This window comes from Sphaerodactylus townsendi, linkage group LG10 (assembly GCF_021028975.2).
Source record: "Sphaerodactylus townsendi isolate TG3544 linkage group LG10, MPM_Stown_v2.3, whole genome shotgun sequence".
NCBI classification, from domain to species: Eukaryota; Metazoa; Chordata; class Lepidosauria; order Squamata; family Sphaerodactylidae; genus Sphaerodactylus; species Sphaerodactylus townsendi.
In genome coordinates this window covers 13,067,402-13,088,551 of record NC_059434.1, presented here as the reverse complement: position 1 = coordinate 13,088,551, position 21,150 = coordinate 13,067,402, and the positions used below count along the sequence as shown (strand labels likewise).

Sequence of the window (21,150 nt, the reverse complement as noted above, 5' to 3'; positions counted from 1 at the left end):
ATGCGGGTCGACTTATACGCGAGTATATACGGTATTTATCGAGATGATGATCACAAGTTCAGAGAGATTCAGATAAGACTGCTGTTTTTCTAGAAAAATGCATCGATGCGATAAGCAAAGCAAATATCTATGAATGGAACTCTCAGAAGAGATTTGGTGAATTTTTGGGGTGTGAGAGACTTGGGTGTATAGAACATTTCCTAAAAGCAGTTTAAGGCCATAGGCTGAAAGCTAGTGTGTTTTAAAATTTATTTCCTTTAATATGTTTTGACATTTTTGCCACCTGTTTTTGCAGTGGCTATAAGGTGAAGTTTAACGTGATTGTATTTTTAAGGTCTTGTCTAATAAAGAGATTTTATTTTTCAATAAAACACAAAATTCTCTGCAGGTTTTCTGTCTGGTTTGCTGGGATTAGTTCAAGAACAGAACTCACCATTTTTTTGTACTATCTTAGAAAGCTAATTAATCCAGATTTTTTTTATTTGGATGCAGGAATAAAACATCTCATTACAGAGGGGTGTGGGGAGGAGGCTGCTCTAGCTCTGAGTGCTTAGCAAATCCTGTGAAGGGAGTTTTTGGAAAGTGAAATTGGATTGCCAAATTACCTCCCTATCCCCTGCCCCAATCCATTATAAGCCTGCAGAATGTTTTCTCCTTTATATAAAAATTAAGAAGCCATTCTGAGCAAACGTCTCGTCTTAGCGACAGGCTGGATGCTGTAATAAATGAAGGGCAATCCAGACAAGACTGACAAGCAAGTGGTCAATGAGAGAAATCAGCTACTGATGAGTCAGCCTGTCTACACTGGGTTGCACAATTCCTGCAGGAACAGGTTTGTAGCTGGGGGATGCTACTAACTTCATAATTACATTCAGATGCATGAATTTCCTCTTAGTACTGATAGCAGGCTGTTGCAAGGATAAAACGTGGCAGGCACATACACCACCTTGAACTCCTTGGGGGAAATAATGGAATGAAACTTTTTAAATAACTCTTGCAAGTGCATGCACATTGCTGACACAGCTCTGCAAGACATATGGGTGAGGGTTTACTCTAAGCCTCCTCCCATGGGTTTAAAACAGAGGTGTGGAATGGAAAACTCGTCAGCATTTTATTTTCCACAGAAGATTTCCCAAAGATTCACTGTTCCACAAAACACATAATCCAGATATTTTAAAAACGAATCAAGAAAGTTGCCTGACTGGCTATGCAAGTCAAATCAAGACCAAAGTTGACATTTCCATTTATGTGTTCCCTATTAAACCTTATGATCACTAAGCTGATATGGAACTACCAAGTAACACCATAGAGAGCAACAATAAAACTTAGGCATCCAAGTGAACTTCGTGAAGCAGGTTAGCTTGAAATAGATGAATGAACAATCACATCTACGGCATGTCATGTAGAGTATTTTGGGTGTGCTAAGATTCATTCATTTACTTCTTTCAGCATCTTAAGGATTTTTAGACATTTAAAACAAGTTCAGGGAAGTCCGTGCTATATTAACTCTAAATTCTGCAAGTGCTATTATAACTAATATTTCAGAGAAAGCTCTAAATTTGTCTCAATATAACATTGGAACCACACTCATTTTATTTTCCCTCTAATTAAACAGTCTTGCTAAAATTTAATTGACTAAGTAAAAGTCAAAACAAACATACTAAATCAGATCACACTCTACTCTGAGCATGAAAACATTTGCTAAGTAAAACGTTCCAGGAAAACCACATCGGTGGCTTCAAAGATGCTCAGAAGCAGAGAAAAGGCTAAGTTCTTCCAAGCATCTCTGAAACCTACCCTGACATTAGAGACAAGGCCCCACCTTTACCTGAAATAGGAGAACAGCAGGGGCAAAGGTGGCCACAAATTTTGGCTAGGTACGAAGGTCAGTCAGCCGAAACATACAGACCTCTAATTAGAAGGGTGAAGGGGTTCTTCAATGAGAAGGTTACCAATGGCAAGCTTGTTACCCATTTCAAAATATAAGCAACTAAATTGTACCTCTCAAATAAATGCAGAGTTAGTTTAAATTTTCTCAAAAATTAAATGCTGGAAACATCAGTAAAAGGGCATTTCAGATTTAGTTCCTTGTAGTCATCAGCAGAGGATGTTGAAGTGTTTAGCAAAAACATTGGTGGTAGAAAATGCTGTCGCAGTTGCAAGTTATTCATTGCAACACATTATGCCATTAAGTGTTTTGTTCCAGACAGATGCATGAAACCTATAATATAATTTGACTCAACTTTATGGCAGCATAAAGAAGCTGCAAAAAGACACACTAACTGCAAATGCTACCTAAAAATAAGTCAGTGAACCACACAACTAGTTTAATATGCCTAAAGGAGTGTTAGTCTTGTATTTCTTGAACCAACATCCACTCAAGACACAAACCAAACCTCCTCTAAAATGGAGTTTTTCCTAAAGCAATTCCAAAGGTATAGCCTTTACTCTTGCAAGAATGCTCAAAATCATTTCATTACATGCAGGACAGTCATTAAAGTCCAGGAAAAAGAAAAGGCCCTAACTAAACAAGCTTAAATAATTAACCATTTGTCCCACAAAGGCAACTTGAAGAGCAGTGGCAGCGTCTTGTGGGCAATTATGGACTGCAGACGTCTTGCAATCAGAATTTAATCAAGGCTTTCCTTCAGATGCATGAATGAGAGGAGAATCCCAGTCATTCTCTCTATAATTGCCACCTGCAAAGTACCAACACGCACAAAGAAAGGATGTCCACTCAAATGGTTCCCCTAAAAAAATAAGAAAGAATCCAAAAGCTCACAGGAAACAGATATATTTTATCAGTTGCTTTTATTACAAGCAGGGGTGGGGGCATTTAGAAAATACCCCGGGTACATTAGCACAATACTGCCTGACTGCTGAGATCCAGGACTAAATGAAGTTTTCCTCTCAACCAGCCATGAGTCTCAGAAATCTGGTGCTTTAGTGCAATGGTGCTCCTATACTGATTACAAAAATTAAGTTAGGTGAGAAGCAAGCTAGCCCAGAACCTGAGTGATACAATATGGGAGGAAAGGGATTTATTTTCACCTCCTCTCTATATTGTATGGAGGAAGAGGAGGGGGAAGGTGAGCATATGCTGCACGGCTCATGTCCGCAATTCCATTTTCACACACATCCACATTTCAAGATGCTTTAGGGACTCTAACCTTTTGCAACTGAAAACCCTTGAGATGGGCAAATCATTAGGGAGTGTTTAATCGGGCAATTACTTAGTATGTCTCCTGTAATCCAAATAAAAACTCCGGGAGTCTTCCACACAGCATACCAACACTCACCAATACCGAAAAACAATCTCCCCATTTTGGTTTCTCCCTCTTTCAAAAGGTTCCCAGCCACTTTCAGTGTCCCATGTCTAGTGGATGGCAACAAGCCTGTTCAGTCCATAGTGTGTGTGTGTTTGTAAGCTGACAAAATGGTGTAAAGATTCCAGAATGGAAGATGGCATGGTACAGCCCAATCTCATCTGACCTTGGAAGCTAAGCAGGTTGGTACTTGAACAGGAGACAACCAGGGTCAAATTTCCAACTCCAGTTGGGAACTACTACTTTTTCAGGGAACCACGCTGAACTCAGCTCAATTCCAGTAAAGTGCGGAATCTCTGGTGCCAGGAGTCCCCCATTCAGCCAATCACAGCTGAGTGTTTCGGGCATGCGTACAGCTGGCCAATCAAAAAACGCCACCTTCGTCCCTCCATTCCTGTGGCAGTTTTTTTTATAATGTGTGTGGGGATAGACGGAACATGGCCGTAGAACAGTAGCCAATCGGAACGGAGCGGCAAAGAGGCACAGGATGATTCCGCCCTCCGAGCTGGGATCAAGCTGGTTGCAGTGGGGAACAACAATGGCTTCGACCTAGGTCAGTACCTTCTCAGGGAACTGGGTCGAACCTATTTTACTCCTGTGCGGAATCGCCCCAGGAGAGACTCTGCAGAGGAAGGCAATGGCAAACCACATTTGGTTCTCTCTTGCCTTGAAAATCCCTTGCTGGGGTCACTGTAAGTCAACTGTGATTTGGTGGCATACACATACATGAGAGATCCTTGTCTGCGGGTGACTCCCATTTCACTATTCTAGTAACAAGCAAATGGCCATTGTTCAATAGCAGACAGAATTGATGACCATATTTATTCTTGAAAAAGGAACATTTGATGGTCATGGAAAAAGTTTGATCACTTTGAAAGGAAACGCAGGAAAGAGCTGCAAACCTATCAGGTGAACAGCAAAATTTGAATGAGTATAAATATTGCAATCGTTTTTTTAAAAAACTCTTGTAGGAGCTGAAAAAGATCATTAGCAAGATGACTGGACTACAATGAAGAGAAAAGGGAGCTTAAACAAAGCTTTCTACTACACCAAATAAAAGCCACACCTGCTCACAATTCCCATGGTAGTTCCTAGGAATGCAGACTCAAGTACGATAAGACTCCAACTCAATAATTCAACTAAAATAGCAATTCTCCAATGTAAGTTTATTTACATGGCTCCACTCCAATAAGAACTGATTTGTGGGAAGCCTCAAGGTTCCACCCTGTTGTCCGTATTATTGAAAACATCCATGCAAAGCTGTTGAACAAGAAAATTCATCTTTTTGTTTTCAATCAATCTAAAACTTAAACTCTGTACGCATAAGATTATGAGGCTATGCATGGGGGGGGGGGGGAGGGGGGGGGGATTTGTTAAGGGGGGGGGGAGGGGGGGGAGGGGGGGGGGGGGGGTGGGAGGGGGGGGTCCAGGGGTGGAAGGGGGGGGAGGGGGGGGGGTAGGGGGGGGGGGGGGTGGGCGGGGAAGGGGGGGGGGGGGGGGTGGGTGGGGGGGGGGAGGGGGGGGGGGTTGGGGGGGGGGGGGAGGGGGGGGTGGGGGGGGGGGGGGGTGGGGGGGGGGGGGGGTGGGGGGGGGGGGGGGTGGGGGGGGGGGGGGGTGGGGGGGGGGGGGGGTGGGGGGGGGGGGGGGTGGGGGGGGGGGGGGGTGGGGGGGGGGGGGGGTGGGGGGGGGGGGGGGTGGGGGGGGGGGGGGGTGGGGGGGGGGGGGGGTGGGGGGGGGGGGGGGTGGGGGGGGGGGGGGGTGGGGGGGGGGGGGGGTGGGGGGGGGGGGGGGTGGGGGGGGGGGGGGGTGGGGGGGGGGGGGGGTGGGGGGGGGGGGGGGTGGGGGGGGGGGGGGGTGGGGGGGGGGGGGGGTGGGGGGGGGGGGGGGTGGGGGGGGGGGGGGGTGGGGGGGGGGGGGGGTGGGGGGGGGGGGGGGTGGGGGGGGGGGGGGGTGGGGGGGGGGGGGGGTGGGGGGGGGGGGGGGTGGGGGGGGGGGGGGGTGGGGGGGGGGGGGGGTGGGGGGGGGGGGGGGTGGGGGGGGGGGGGGGTGGGGGGGGGGGGGGGTGGGGGGGGGGGGGGGTGGGGGGGGGGGGGGGTGGGGGGGGGGGGGGGTGGGGGGGGGGGGGGGTGGGGGGGGGGGGGGGTGGGGGGGGGGGGGGGTGGGGGGGGGGGGGGGTGGGGGGGGGGGGGGGTGGGGGGGGGGGGGGGTGGGGGGGGGGGGGGGTGGGGGGGGGGGGGGGTGGGGGGGGGGGGGGGTGGGGGGGGGGGGGGGTGGGGGGGGGGGGGGGTGGGGGGGGGGGGGGGTGGGGGGGGGGGGGGGTGGGGGGGGGGGGGGGTGGGGGGGGGGGGGGGTGGGGGGGGGGGGGGGTGGGGGGGGGGGGGGGTGGGGGGGGGGGGGGGTGGGGGGGGGGGGGGGTGGGGGGGGGGGGGGGTGGGGGGGGGGGGGGGTGGGGGGGGGGGGGGGTGGGGGGGGGGGGGGGTGGGGGGGGGGGGGGGTGGGGGGGGGGGGGGGTGGGGGGGGGGGGGGGTGGGGGGGGGGGGGGGTGGGGGGGGGGGGGGGTGGGGGGGGGGGGGGGTGGGGGGGGGGGGGGGTGGGGGGGGGGGGGGGTGGGGGGGGGGGGGGGTGGGGGGGGGGGGGGGTGGGGGGGGGGGGGGGTGGGGGGGGGGGGGGGTGGGGGGGGGGGGGGGTGGGGGGGGGGGGGGGTGGGGGGGGGGGGGGGTGGGGGGGGGGGGGGGTGGGGGGGGGGGGGGGTGGGGGGGGGGGGGGGTGGGGGGGGGGGGGGGTGGGGGGGGGGGGGGGTGGGGGGGGGGGGGGGTGGGGGGGGGGGGGGGTGGGGGGGGGGGGGGGTGGGGGGGGGGGGGGGTGGGGGGGGGGGGGGGTGGGGGGGGGGGGGGGTGGGGGGGGGGGGGGGTGGGGGGGGGGGGGGGTGGGGGGGGGGGGGGGTGGGGGGGGGGGGGGGTGGGGGGGGGGGGGGGTGGGGGGGGGGGGGGGTGGGGGGGGGGGGGGGTGGGGGGGGGGGGGGGTGGGGGGGGGGGGGGGTGGGGGGGGGGGGGGGTGGGGGGGGGGGGGGGTGGGGGGGGGGGGGGGTGGGGGGGGGGGGGGGTGGGGGGGGGGGGGGGTGGGGGGGGGGGGGGGTGGGGGGGGGGGGGGGTGGGGGGGGGGGGGGGTGGGGGGGGGGGGGGGTGGGGGGGGGGGGGGGTGGGGGGGGGGGGGGGTGGGGGGGGGGGGGGGTGGGGGGGGGGGGGGGTGGGGGGGGGGGGGGGTGGGGGGGGGGGGGGGTGGGGGGGGGGGGGGGTGGGGGGGGGGGGGGGTGGGGGGGGGGGGGGGTGGGGGGGGGGGGGGGTGGGGGGGGGGGGGGGTGGGGGGGGGGGGGGGTGGGGGGGGGGGGGGGTGGGGGGGGGGGGGGGTGGGGGGGGGGGGGGGTGGGGGGGGGGGGGGGTGGGGGGGGGGGGGGGTGGGGGGGGGGGGGGGTGGGGGGGGGGGGGGGTGGGGGGGGGGGGGGGTGGGGGGGGGGGGGGGTGGGGGGGGGGGGGGGTGGGGGGGGGGGGGGGTGGGGGGGGGGGGGGGTGGGGGGGGGGGGGGGTGGGGGGGGGGGGGGGTGGGGGGGGGGGGGGGTGGGGGGGGGGGGGGGTGGGGGGGGGGGGGGGTGGGGGGGGGGGGGGGTGGGGGGGGGGGGGGGTGGGGGGGGGGGGGGGTGGGGGGGGGGGGGGGTGGGGGGGGGGGGGGGTGGGGGGGGGGGGGGGTGGGGGGGGGGGGGGGTGGGGGGGGGGGGGGGTGGGGGGGGGGGGGGGTGGGGGGGGGGGGGGGTGGGGGGGGGGGGGGGTGGGGGGGGGGGGGGGTGGGGGGGGGGGGGGGTGGGGGGGGGGGGGGGTGGGGGGGGGGGGGGGTGGGGGGGGGGGGGGGTGGGGGGGGGGGGGGGTGGGGGGGGGGGGGGGTGGGGGGGGGGGGGGGTGGGGGGGGGGGGGGGTGGGGGGGGGGGGGGGTGGGGGGGGGGGGGGGTGGGGGGGGGGGGGGGTGGGGGGGGGGGGGGGTGGGGGGGGGGGGGGGTGGGGGGGGGGGGGGGTGGGGGGGGGGGGGGGTGGGGGGGGGGGGGGGTGGGGGGGGGGGGGGGTGGGGGGGGGGGGGGGTGGGGGGGGGGGGGGGTGGGGGGGGGGGGGGGTGGGGGGGGGGGGGGGTGGGGGGGGGGGGGGGTGGGGGGGGGGGGGGGTGGGGGGGGGGGGGGGTGGGGGGGGGGGGGGGTGGGGGGGGGGGGGGGTGGGGGGGGGGGGGGGTGGGGGGGGGGGGGGGTGGGGGGGGGGGGGGGTGGGGGGGGGGGGGGGTGGGGGGGGGGGGGGGTGGGGGGGGGGGGGGGTGGGGGGGGGGGGGGGTGGGGGGGGGGGGGGGTGGGGGGGGGGGGGGGTGGGGGGGGGGGGGGGTGGGGGGGGGGGGGGGTGGGGGGGGGGGGGGGTGGGGGGGGGGGGGGGTGGGGGGGGGGGGGGGTGGGGGGGGGGGGGGGTGGGGGGGGGGGGGGGTGGGGGGGGGGGGGGGTGGGGGGGGGGGGGGGTGGGGGGGGGGGGGGGTGGGGGGGGGGGGGGGTGGGGGGGGGGGGGGGTGGGGGGGGGGGGGGGTGGGGGGGGGGGGGGGTGGGGGGGGGGGGGGGTGGGGGGGGGGGGGGGTGGGGGGGGGGGGGGGTGGGGGGGGGGGGGGGTGGGGGGGGGGGGGGGTGGGGGGGGGGGGGGGTGGGGGGGGGGGGGGGTGGGGGGGGGGGGGGGTGGGGGGGGGGGGGGGTGGGGGGGGGGGGGGGTGGGGGGGGGGGGGGGTGGGGGGGGGGGGGGGTGGGGGGGGGGGGGGGTGGGGGGGGGGGGGGGTGGGGGGGGGGGGGGGTGGGGGGGGGGGGGGGTGGGGGGGGGGGGGGGTGGGGGGGGGGGGGGGTGGGGGGGGGGGGGGGTGGGGGGGGGGGGGGGTGGGGGGGGGGGGGGGTGGGGGGGGGGGGGGGTGGGGGGGGGGGGGGGTGGGGGGGGGGGGGGGTGGGGGGGGGGGGGGGTGGGGGGGGGGGGGGGTGGGGGGGGGGGGGGGTGGGGGGGGGGGGGGGTGGGGGGGGGGGGGGGTGGGGGGGGGGGGGGGTGGGGGGGGGGGGGGGTGGGGGGGGGGGGGGGTGGGGGGGGGGGGGGGTGGGGGGGGGGGGGGGTGGGGGGGGGGGGGGGTGGGGGGGGGGGGGGGTGGGGGGGGGGGGGGGTGGGGGGGGGGGGGGGTGGGGGGGGGGGGGGGTGGGGGGGGGGGGGGGTGGGGGGGGGGGGGGGTGGGGGGGGGGGGGGGTGGGGGGGGGGGGGGGTGGGGGGGGGGGGGGGTGGGGGGGGGGGGGGGTGGGGGGGGGGGGGGGTGGGGGGGGGGGGGGGTGGGGGGGGGGGGGGGTGGGGGGGGGGGGGGGTGGGGGGGGGGGGGGGTGGGGGGGGGGGGGGGTGGGGGGGGGGGGGGGTGGGGGGGGGGGGGGGTGGGGGGGGGGGGGGGTGGGGGGGGGGGGGGGTGGGGGGGGGGGGGGGTGGGGGGGGGGGGGGGTGGGGGGGGGGGGGGGTGGGGGGGGGGGGGGGTGGGGGGGGGGGGGGGTGGGGGGGGGGGGGGGTGGGGGGGGGGGGGGGTGGGGGGGGGGGGGGGTGGGGGGGGGGGGGGGTGGGGGGGGGGGGGGGTGGGGGGGGGGGGGGGTGGGGGGGGGGGGGGGTGGGGGGGGGGGGGGGTGGGGGGGGGGGGGGGTGGGGGGGGGGGGGGGTGGGGGGGGGGGGGGGTGGGGGGGGGGGGGGGTGGGGGGGGGGGGGGGTGGGGGGGGGGGGGGGTGGGGGGGGGGGGGGGTGGGGGGGGGGGGGGGTGGGGGGGGGGGGGGGTGGGGGGGGGGGGGGGTGGGGGGGGGGGGGGGTGGGGGGGGGGGGGGGTGGGGGGGGGGGGGGGTGGGGGGGGGGGGGGGTGGGGGGGGGGGGGGGTGGGGGGGGGGGGGGGTGGGGGGGGGGGGGGGTGGGGGGGGGGGGGGGTGGGGGGGGGGGGGGGTGGGGGGGGGGGGGGGTGGGGGGGGGGGGGGGTGGGGGGGGGGGGGGGTGGGGGGGGGGGGGGGTGGGGGGGGGGGGGGGTGGGGGGGGGGGGGGGTGGGGGGGGGGGGGGGTGGGGGGGGGGGGGGGTGGGGGGGGGGGGGGGTGGGGGGGGGGGGGGGTGGGGGGGGGGGGGGGTGGGGGGGGGGGGGGGTGGGGGGGGGGGGGGGTGGGGGGGGGGGGGGGTGGGGGGGGGGGGGGGTGGGGGGGGGGGGGGGTGGGGGGGGGGGGGGGTGGGGGGGGGGGGGGGTGGGGGGGGGGGGGGGGGGGGGGGGGGGGGGGTGGGGGGGGGGGGGGGTGGGGGGGGCAGGGTGTAAATGAAATGCATTATAATAACAAGCTAAATGAACACAGAGAAACAAAGTCATGGCTAACAACTGTATCTTTTCCGTGTCAGGTGACTCTCCAGACAGGAAGCCCCAAAGTCAGGGGATGCTGTAGGTTTAAAAGATGAAGGCCCACCCAGTCATTTCTCAGGTAGGCCTGAGATAACAGAGTGGTGTAGTGGTTAAGAGCAGTGTGGTGTAGTGGTTAAGAGCAGGCATGCTCTAATCTGGAGAACTGGGCTTGATTCCCCGCTCTGCCACTTGATCTGTGGAAGCTTATCTGGTGAACTAGATTAGCTTGTGCACTCAACCACATGCCAGCTGGGTGACCTTGGGCTAGTCACAGTTCTTCTGAGGTCTCTCAGCCCTACCTACCTCACAGGGTGTTTGTTATGAGGGGGGAGGGAAAGGAGTTTGTAGGCCCCTTTGAGTCTCCAGGAGAGAAAGGGGGGATATAAATCCAACTCTTCTCTTCTTCTAAAGTAGTTTGGGCTACACCCTCAAAGAATAACAATACCTTATAAGTATTCCACTTTGGAAACACAAACTTGTTCTGCACCAAGTTAAACCAGTTTCATGAGGGAGAAATAGCAAATGGGCTATTTTGATATATTCGGAGATGCTCCAAATATGTAATAGCAAAAAGCATGAGATCACAGCTTTTGGCTCTGTGACCCTTTAAGAGCAATTGATTGCCAACCCGATACACCACTTCGTACACAGAGGAAACATGAACGATCTGTCTTTGAATAGAAAGGGAAAGAAGTGTATGAAAGATTCAGTTGTTTGTTCTTTAAGCTTTGAGTTTCCTAGTAGACACCCAGAATATACCTCGCCTAATGACTCACACTCTATCTGTCAAGGCATTTATCCTCTTCAAATTAATAACACATCTAGCTTTTGCAGCAATAAGTAAAAGTTAGCTTTCAAAGAACACCCTGTATCAGTGGGAAATTTCAGCTTACTCATCTGGTATTAGCCCATATAGCTCTTTTGACTGAAGCTAACCAACACCTGCCATAGACTTACTTCCTTTTCTTTTTATCCCACTACATGCTGTAATATTGCTTCATACAAAATGCAGAGGAAGACCTATAGCAAAATTGCTGGTTAACCAGAAACTAGTGGCTTGGGTACTAGCACAGCAATTTATAGCCAATATTTTACCTCCTGGTGTGGCTAATCTTTTTTCACATTTACACTACAGATAAAACCTACAAGCACTTCTAGTAGAATCGTTATTTATAGCTAGCTGCCTTTCTGCCTTATAGGAACTCAAGGTGTCTTAAAATTTAAACATCTGCCCTACTCATTTCAATTTGGCTTGAGGGCGGGGATTGAAACAGTATTTATGTATCTGGCTGATGATCTGATTTATCCTTCATAAGGGTAAAGTATCATTGCTGATACTATCGAAGCCTATCAAAGGCATTTGATACGGAGTCAAACAGAATACTGTTGTGGATCAGCTGTAGTCAATGTTTGGGGTAACATGGACTTTCTTTGCTTGTTTCTCATAGGTTGGAAACAAACAGTTAACATAACAGAGGCAGGGTCAACAAGTTGCAACCTGATATGTGGAGTTTTACTCCCAGTGCTCTTAAGATTATCAGGAGTTTCTGAGTGGGTAATCACTAATATGCTGATGACACCCTGCTTTAAATATTTTAATCCAAGCCTTCAGAGGCACCATGTGACGGTCCAGCATGTCAAAAAGGTACGGTGGTCACACGCCACAGAATAAACAAACTCATGTTTCATCCAGATAAGACAGAGATGACAGTCAGTTGGGAAGGCAGAATGTTTGGCTGGTGCTGATTTACCAGCGATGTGGTTAGACTTTCGGCAGCGGAACAAGTGAAGAGCTTATGGGTGGTCTTAGACCTGAGCCTGCAAATGGATAAGCAGTTTGGTGCTTGTGCTAGGACAGTGGTTCTCAACCTTCCTAATGCCGCAACCCTTAAATACAGTTCCTCATGTTGTGGTGACCCCCAACCCTAACATTTATCCATTTTACAGATGGAGAACACTGATGAAGAGAGTCTTTGGCGAGCCTTGTGAAAGGGTTGTTCGACCCCCAAAGGGGTCCCGACCCCCAGGTTGAGAACCACTGTGCTAGGAGCATTTTTTTCAATTACACCTAGCTTATAAACTGTCCCCTGGATATACCAATCAATGCTACCATAATCTCCACAATGAACTATTATAATGTGCTCTACAAAGATGCCTTTGAAGATATCTCAGAAGTATCTACTGGTATCAAGGAGGGGAGGATGAATTGTACCAGTAGATTTGTGTGGGAGTTTGCTGATTCTGTGTGTGTGTGTTCTTGTGTGTTTTAAATCAGAATAATTTTAAATTTGTAATTTAGGTATTTTTTTAATCTGTTCTAATGTTGTTAATTAAACTGTTTACGTCCTCACAACTTGGTTGATGGATTATTTACCACCTGGAGTCCAAGGAGATCAGGCACGAGAGAAAACATTTTAAAATTAAACTGCTAACCTATCTCAATATTTAAAAATTCTTCATAGCTGGGAAGTTCACCAGCTGATAACCTTACAACTGTTTTCAATTGCAACAAAAAAAGGACCCTTGCGCCACCTTAAAGATTGGAAGACTTATTGCAGTGTAAGTTTTAATGAGCTACAGCCCACTTTGTCTGATCACACAATTATGTTGCATTAAATCTATTAGCCTTTATGGTGCCATAAAATTCCTTTGGGTTTAGCTTATTTCTGTCAACTGCACCCCAGCTGTAGTTATCCAATTCTTTACCTCCTTAAAGGTAAAGGTAGTCCTCTGTGCAAGCAAGCACCAGGTTGTTATTCACCCATGGGGTGATGTCACATCACGAGCTTACCAGGCAGACTATATTTACAGAGTGATTTGCCGTTGCCATCCCCAGTCATCTACACTTTACCCTCCAGCAAACTGAGGATTCATTTTACTGACCTTGAAAGACCGAGTCAACCTCGAGCCAGTTACATGAAACTGACTTTCACTGGGATCGAACTCAAGTCACGAACAGAACTTTGACTGCAGTATTATAGCTGACCAGTCTGTGCCAGGGGGTTGCTTAAGGAATGAAAATATTTCATTCCTCTATCTGTATAATGTCTGACACAGGGAAACCACAAGCTGCTAGCACTAACTAATTTCCTTATGGATTCCCGGGGGGAAGGGGGGGTCTCACTTGATTAAACAGTCATTTAGTCTGTCAGTGGATAACTGTAAGCTAACAGTTTAATTCAACTTGTCATTGAGTTTTCTAACTGAAAGCCAAAAAACTGTAAGTATCACTCCATCACCAAAGAAACTTATCCCTGACAATGATAATTTACAATACTACTGAAAGATCCTAAGATTTAGGCCCTGATAAGTCTCCCAAAGTGGGAAAACACCAAGAACAACAGCCAGTTATGGGGCAGCTTCCACTCTGTGCACCTTGGTTACACAGAATGCAAATATGCCCAGAATACTTCTTGATTAATATCAAAAAATGTGACAGGATAAGATGATAGAAGTAATCTTAAATATGCTGGGGCAAATTAATATAACTTTATTAGACAAAACAGCACAACCCAAGTGTCCACAAAAAAAGTTTTAATTGCCTGCTGCCTACCCTTTTAAATTTCTTTGGGGCATATACATATCTGGAGGTGGGGTAGTTTTTATTCATTTTACAAAACCTTCCCTGCCTAACTTTCCAGAAATAATTCTGTCTCTCTATGGTCCACCAGCTACTTATGAATTGAAACTGAAATTTATGAGGATTATAATACAGCACAACATGTGCAAACTTTGCTCCAACCCTAAATTTATGCAAATTCCATGTGCAGTAGATAAATTCAAATTCGAATACTTGTGAACCAACTCACTAGATGACTTTCGGTCAGTCACACTTCAGCCTAATCTGTTACACTGAATTGGTACGAGTATAATAAGAGAAATACCATGTGCATCATACAGGTTTCACTGAATGAACAGCAAGATAAAAATGTGAACTACTGTTTGACAGTGGAAGTGTGCAGAAGTTTGCAGCACTGATTCTTTTCAGCCAGGTCTCGTTAGCTTCCTGGTGCCAAATCTGGGGTCATGCTCCACTCGTGGCTGACACAGATCAATCCTGCATTTTTATCATCACCTTTGCATCCCAATGTGTATCCATCTCTTGCACATCTTGCATGGTTGGATATACAAAATCCAGAAAATGTAAGGCGTGCATGATTTCTGCAGCATTGCTCCTGAAGTCGTCCTTTCCTTGGAAAACCTGTGGTCTTTTCTCCCTGTCTCCTCATAAAAATGGCAAAGATTCAGTCAAAAGAACCATGCTGCTTGGAGGACAAGGATGAAAGGCATGTTTGTTTGATCAACTAGTATTCATTTGGAATGATTCTACCAAATTAACAGCTCCTGCCCTTAACACCTATCCTGACTAGTTGCAACAAGGTACAAATATACAGACTTCACAAGATTGCTTTAAATTTAACATTTTGCATGTTTCTGACCAAAAATAACATGGTGAACCAATAAAACACTTCTGCTTGACTTCATATTAGACCTACATATCTTCATATTGGACCTACATATCTACATATTGGACCTACATATCTACGGGGGCCTCACCCCATACTGCTCCTCTAGCCACCTCCATTCGTCCGGGGGGGGGGGGGATTTGCTGGAGGTCCTCGGCCCTAGACAGATCCGGCTGGCCACTACTAGGGCCAGGGCTTTCTCGGCGCTGGCCCCCACACAGTGGAATGAGCTCCCACCCGAGATCAGGGCCCTGCGGGACATTGGTGATTCCACAGGGCCTGTAAGACTGAGCTGTTCCGCCAGGCTTTTACATCCTGCCAGCCGGCCTGACTGGAACATCGTGACCTCCCATAGGTGTCTTTTAAGGAGTTTTACTGCCATCTGTTTATTTTATTGTTTTACTGTTGTAAGTTTTAACTGTTACGGCTGGATGTCTATATTGATTTTATTGCATTGTTTTATCTGATTCATGATGTTTGCAGCCCTGAGCCCTATTGAGTTCCTATAAGGCAGAAAGGCAGCTAACTATAAATTAAATAAATAAATAAATATTCACACACAATTTTGTAGTTTTTACGAATTTGAAACTATGAGCAATTGTGATTCGACACTGAGAACGCCGCTGGCAATTCGTAGTCATAAACAAGAAAAAGGAGACATACAGAATTTAGAATAGTCCACAAACTTTACGACATGCTTCTAAACTTAAGGTATGCTCAAGAACCCTCTTACAAAGAAACTTCAGACTTCTTTCTGGATCCCAATATAAAATTAAAGAATCTCCAAGCTGATTTTTATTGTTCATGTTTTATATTTATAAAAAATATAGCTTTACTGAGAAACAAATTGGGTTGTACATTATGCACAAACAAAACCAAATTTGACATTGGTCCTCCCAAAGCTCACACTATACCTTCTCTTCCATCTTATTTATTTACATTTACTGCACCACCCACCGCCAAAGGGCTCTGGGTGGTGCTTACTCTAATAACTCCCCTGCAAGAGAATCCCAACCTCCAGGCCGAGAACCTTTGATCTAGACAAAAATCTATGTTCAGACTACAGAACTGCTGAATCAAACTCTCCACAGCACATTTTCCTCTTGCCACCATAACATTAGAACCCTAGGCAAAGAACCCTAGGCAAAGTGAGCTCTCAAAGGTATCTGGTGGGCCACTGCGAGTAGCAGAGTGCTGGACTAGATGGACTCTGGTCTGATCCAGCAGGCTCTTTCGTATGTTCATAAGAAACAAATCCTGCTTTGGGGGGGGAAGTTACAACATGCCATCACCGAGGATAAAAGGAAACAAGGACTTGCTTCAACAATGGTATGAGATTAGAGAAAGTGATGGATTACAAAGCAAAACAATCAATGTGTTACTTTATCAGAGCACAATAAAAGCAACACCTTGCTGACAGCTGAAACCAAGTGAGTCTTCTAGAATCAAGTTGACACATTAATAAGCTAGATACTTCTGTAATGTGTTTTGAAATAAAGTATAAAGCTGCAAGCAAGGTCACATTCACGAAAGCTGCAAATTTTTCCTTGTGACGTTTGGAAACCAGTGATTTTTATATATGCCCTTTCACCAACAAGAATTTACTTTCAGCACAATTGTGTCATGAAAAAAATGTCACACCTTAAAGCCTAAATCCACCTCATAAGACAAGGAGTTCTGTGACCAGATGATTAAGTAGTCAATCACGGAAGTTAAGCATAACAACTCTGATAAACTCAAAACTTAGAGCAAGGACAAAGGAGAACTGTCAAACCCGCAATCAATGTTCAATAACAGGTGTGATGCACATTGAAACAGAGCAATGATTTTTAACTGCTGTGATTCAAGAAGGCCACCAGAAGGAAAACTGGGGCAAGTTCTTCAAGCAGAGAAGCGTGGTATTGCTCAGCATCCTCACAACAGTCAACGTAATCCAAAGCCTGACTCACAAAGAGGGAGTTTACTTCCCACAGCAGGTTCAAGGTATACACATAACTTCTGACCCACGCAGTTTGTGAGAATAGTTCAGCTACTGAACTATCACCAAAATGCTGGGAGAAAGCTGGGAGAGCAAGTTATGTAACACAATACAATGACCAGTTTAACCATGTAATCATGCGGCTAATACAATAGCTCTCATTTGAAAGGACTGCACCTTATTGCAGATACTGGCATTCATGTCCTTAAAATACCAAGCACTGAATTATATTTGCTGGTCTTCCTCTTACAGAGAAAAATACGAAGACAGCACCCACTCCACCCTCCCCAGAAAGCATTGTGGGCACAACAGCTTTTCCAAGTTCCTCTTGCCTCTCCAATGTAAAGGAGGGGCATCCCTTCTTCCACACCAGAAGGTGATTTTGCAAACAACGTCTCATTAACCACAAACCTAGTAGTAGAGAAACTCCACATGATGCTATGCAACTAGCCACCTGAACTCAAACCAAAACCAGCAATACCTATATAGCCCAACTGATGCAGCATATCCAATGAAGCTCTTCTGAATGCAAACTCCTTCCTCTGTGAATGCCTTCATTACCTTAGGGCACACGTTGTCAATTCCTTTGGAAACCCTACTTGCATTGGTAATTCAAACATTTTAAAAGTTCAATTTTGACCAAAGAAAGAGCAACTGCAGTTGAGGGGGGAGGGACTGACATGGCAGCAGAGTCAAGTTATGCATTTGCCAAATTTCTGACATGTCGAGCCCAAAAGGTTCGCCATTACTGCCTTAGATGAAGCGAGCTCCCCCCCACCCCACCCCACCCCACCCCACCCCACCACCACCCCCCTTAGATCCTGATGGGATAAATGTGTTTAGGAGCCACCAAGGCTGAACCTAGCAATCAGCAAAGAATAACCTGCAACAAGGAAACATAAACTATTATCACACATCAACCAACCACAAGAAACCTGTTACACTCTGGTAATAGACAAAAACAACACTCATGTAATAGTATAGGGTGACCTATGTTGCAAAAAGTGCAAAGAATCCTAATGCTTTCAATAAACATACAAAGAACAAACCATCTCACTGTCATGCACACGTGTACAATGCCCAGAAAACACGCAACTGAGGACAAAAATAAATGACTGAAAAGAGTCCTTGAAAAGACGGGGTCTCCGGTAACTACCCGTTTTGTGAGTGTTGCTTTGTCAGATGAATTCCTCCACAATGGGAGCTCACAAATAAGACGTGTGGAAAACATCCCACTCTGTTCTGCTTAACCGGGCTCGGTCTCACATTTCCCCTGCTGTGTATTCTGAAGGCCAAGTGCAGAAAAAAACTATTATGATGCACAGGAATTATAATTCCTGTACGTTATATTGCAATCGTTTATATCAGACGTTCTTGTACTGGAAACTGTGCGCGGCTGTCTCCTGCCGCGTTCCCTTGGCAAAAGTCACCAGGCCAACATCATGGGCCAGACCACGAACAACAGCAGGGCTAGGTAGGCACCCCAGCTGCCCCCCTCTCGCTGCTTATCACTCTGCCTATCAGGCGGCCCTCTCTGGAGGGGGAAGCGGCGCTGGGGCCAACGTCCAGCCTGGAAGAGGCAGCTCCCAGAGGAGAGCCCGCCACTCTGCCCGGTCCAAGATCCCCTCCAGCCGAGACCCCCCGAGCCCAGCAGACCTCGAGGACCAGGCGGGGCGGCCGGCACCCCAAAAGAGCCCCGGCCGCCTGAGGAAGCACCGCTCAGCCCTCCGGTTACAGGGCTGCGGGGACACGGACGAGGGGCGACGTCCCGTGAGCAGCGGCAGGAGGCGGCCCTGAGGGGACCCCGCACTCACCCTGTCACAACAGGCGCCATCTTCCACAAACTCTCGCCAAAACTCCTACTCTCGCGAGAGCGGGCCACATGCGTCGCGCGGGGGGGGGGAAGGCGCGCTCGCGCCCCAACCGCTTTTCTCCCCCGCGCCGGTCGGTACTGCGCGCGCGCGAGGATAACCAACCTCCTCCCCTTCGCTTGTCAACACACAGCAAAAAAGAAGCGTGTAGAGGGGTGGGGCTTAAAGGGGTAGGGAGCGGAGACGCGGTGACCCCGCCTACTCACTCGCACGGCCCCACGTCAGACACAACAGGCGTGGGAACCTCAAGCTCGAAGACTCGCGAGAGCTCGAAGGCCAGGGGAGGCAATCGGCGGCTGGTCTCGCGAGAGAAACCGAGGGATTCTCCTTTCTACTCTAAACCCTGAGGCTTCAAAGTGGGAGAGAGTGGAACGTACCATTGTGACGCAGGGCCGGGGGGAGGCGCTGAATGGTCGGAGAGCCATTCAGAGAAAGCGGAGGACGGGTTCATTTTCAACGCAAAACGGAGGGGGGTAAGAGGAGTCGAGGAAACTGGCGCTTTTCAGCCCACAAGGGCAAGAGAAACCGAGTTTGCCCCACTGGGCGACCCTATGCTGAGTTTGTGCTCTAATGGGAACCCTCTGCATAGGGCTTCCCTGTGGAATCCACGGGGTTTGCAAGCTTAAATTAGGCTTCCAGCTGCCTGTTCTGTTATCACACATGACAGTCTCTGGTATCATTGATGTGTTGCACCTTCAGTGCACATGGTGCTTCAGTGCACGTTAAGCCAATAAAGCTGCCTGCCTCAAGCACCTTGCCGACTGAATTGTGACAACAGCGGCAGATGACAGGAGAGGGAGTGGGAGGTGCAAGGTTAGCAAGAGAAGAGGGCAAGTAGATTGAGAAGGAGAGCTTGGATTTATATCCCGTTTTTCTCAACCCTGAGGAGTCCCAAAGTGGCTTACAAACCCCTTCCCTTCCTCTCCCCAGACAGACGCCTGGGCTGCCTGTCCCCAAGTCCCACCTTCCCTGCAGGCTGGCTCCTGCCCTCCCCAGGGCAGGAGCTGGCCTGGAGGGAGGCCGGTGTGGGGCTCAACAGCTCGGGCAGGCCCCATGGCCTGCTGCCGGCTCCTGGTCTCCAGGGGGGCAAGAACTGGCCTGACACCTTGGAGAGCAGCTGCCAGAGAGTAGACAATACCAATAGATATGCCCTCACCTATTGACCTTTACTCACAGGTATACATACTCCGCTTGCTTTCCTTTCCTACTATCAGATCCTCTGAAGATGCCAGCCACAGATGCAGGCGAAATGTCAGGAGAGAATGCTGCTAGAACACGGCCATACAGCCCGGAAACCACACAGCACCCCAATACCAATAGGCTTTAAAGAGGAGGTGGGTTTTCTTGTAACAGTCAATTAGACCAAACCTCCAAATCTTGTGTTATATTTACTTTAATTTTTATCCTGCCCTATCCTAAACGCCAGTTTCAGGCCAGCTCACAGCATAAATACAATATTCACAATTCAATATACAAACGTAAGTAAATATAATATTATAAAATGGTTAAAAACTCAACCCACTCAATAGACAGATTGTCATAGAAATATACCAAAGCATGGCTCCCTATCATCCGACTTTCAGCGAAGATATCATCCAGTAAGTCCAGCTACATCCCTGTAGCTTATCCACCCGTTTTTGGTAAAATGAGGGAAGGGCTGGGGAAGGTCAAAGGAGGAAAGGGGAAAGAAACATGATGGGAAAGACAAAGAAAGGGAAGGAAGTTGGATACGGAAAGGAGAAAAAGAAAGGAGAAAAAGAGGGAAAGGAGGCCAGGCACTTGGTGAGACTGTACTGCCTCAACCCATAGGCCTGCTTATTATATAAATAGAACTTACCTGCTATGAACATTCATAAACTAGTCTTTAGATGCTCTTTTTTGCCCTCTCCGTCCCTCTTTCCCTTTTGGTGCTAGGGGGCACAGGTGGTGATCTTTAGATGCAAAAAGGAGAGGATCATCAGTGTTTCTGCCTTTTGGCTTTTGATTTGGTTAATGTGTCACAGGATCTGTCCTCAACTAACACTTGACCTTGCTGGAAATCGTCATGCCATACATGCCCTGCCTTGGATCTGCTGGGGCTTTGGAGAAGTGGTGTGGCCCTGGGTGGTCACGGAGCGAGAAATATTTCATACAAACAGAACTCGGTTGAGGATTAAAACAAACACAAGGCCAAATATGTACCCAGCTCACATTTGCGCTGCGTTTGCCTCTGCTCCCTCTTCCCGACTTCTCCAAACAAACGAGTTATGTTAGACTACGCTTTTTGTTGTCTAGCGACTCTGGCGATACAGTGGGGGCTCAGGTATTTCTGCTGTCGCTAGTAAAATGACATTTGGAAGTATTTCCTTCGTATCCACCAATTTAGGGCTAAGCTGAATTTGGCAGTTTCCATTTTGAGTTGAAAACTGCTTTCTTAAAGGCCACAGTGGTTCCACACCCTCCTCCCCGCCCATAATGCAAATGTCTACTATTTTACACTGCAGTTTGCTGCTTATGGGTCTTCTTATGGGTCTTTGCTGCTTATGGGTGAGCAGCAGTGGCGTAGGAGGTTAAGAGCTCGTGTATCTAATCTGGAGGAACCGGGTTTGATTCCCAGCTCTGCCACCTGAGCTGTGGAGGCTTCTCTGGGGAATTCAGATTAGCCTGTACACTCCCACACACGCCAGCTGGGTGACCTTGGGCTAGTCACAGCATCTCGGAGCTCTCTCAGCCCCACCTTCCTCACAGGGTGTTTGTTGTGAGGGGGGAAGGGCAAGGAGATTGTCAGCCCCTTTGAGTCTCCTGCAGGAGAGAAAGGGGGGATATAAATCCAAAACTCTTCTCTTTGCTGCTTCAATATATATATTCTGGAGCTTCTTTTTCTGGTATCAGTCACGTAGGTGATCATACAGAGAATGGGACAATATCATGACACTACGTGGGCACTAGGATGACCTCAAAGAAGGCAAATGAAAAACAAAAAAAAGCTTCCTGAGTCAGCAGGGCTGTTGGCCACATTAGGTGAGATTTATTCAATTTCTAAACCGCTCTTCCCATCAGATGGACTCAGAGTGATACG

General features: G+C 55.3%; 1 protein-coding gene across 1 annotated transcript in view; it reads right to left on the bottom strand.

The window, feature by feature from the left end:
- The window catches only part of RBPJ (recombination signal binding protein for immunoglobulin kappa J region), a 49,237-nt gene extending 31,012 nt beyond the window's left edge, over nt 1–18,225 (bottom strand). Inside the window, exon 1 of the mRNA XM_048509531.1 lies at nt 18,036–18,225. Within this exon, the coding sequence (XP_048365488.1) occupies nt 18,036–18,055 (20 nt within the window). The 5' untranslated portion in view covers nt 18,056–18,225. The remainder of the gene's footprint in view (nt 1–18,035) is intronic.
- Between the last annotated feature and the right edge of the window lie 2,925 nt (nt 18,226–21,150).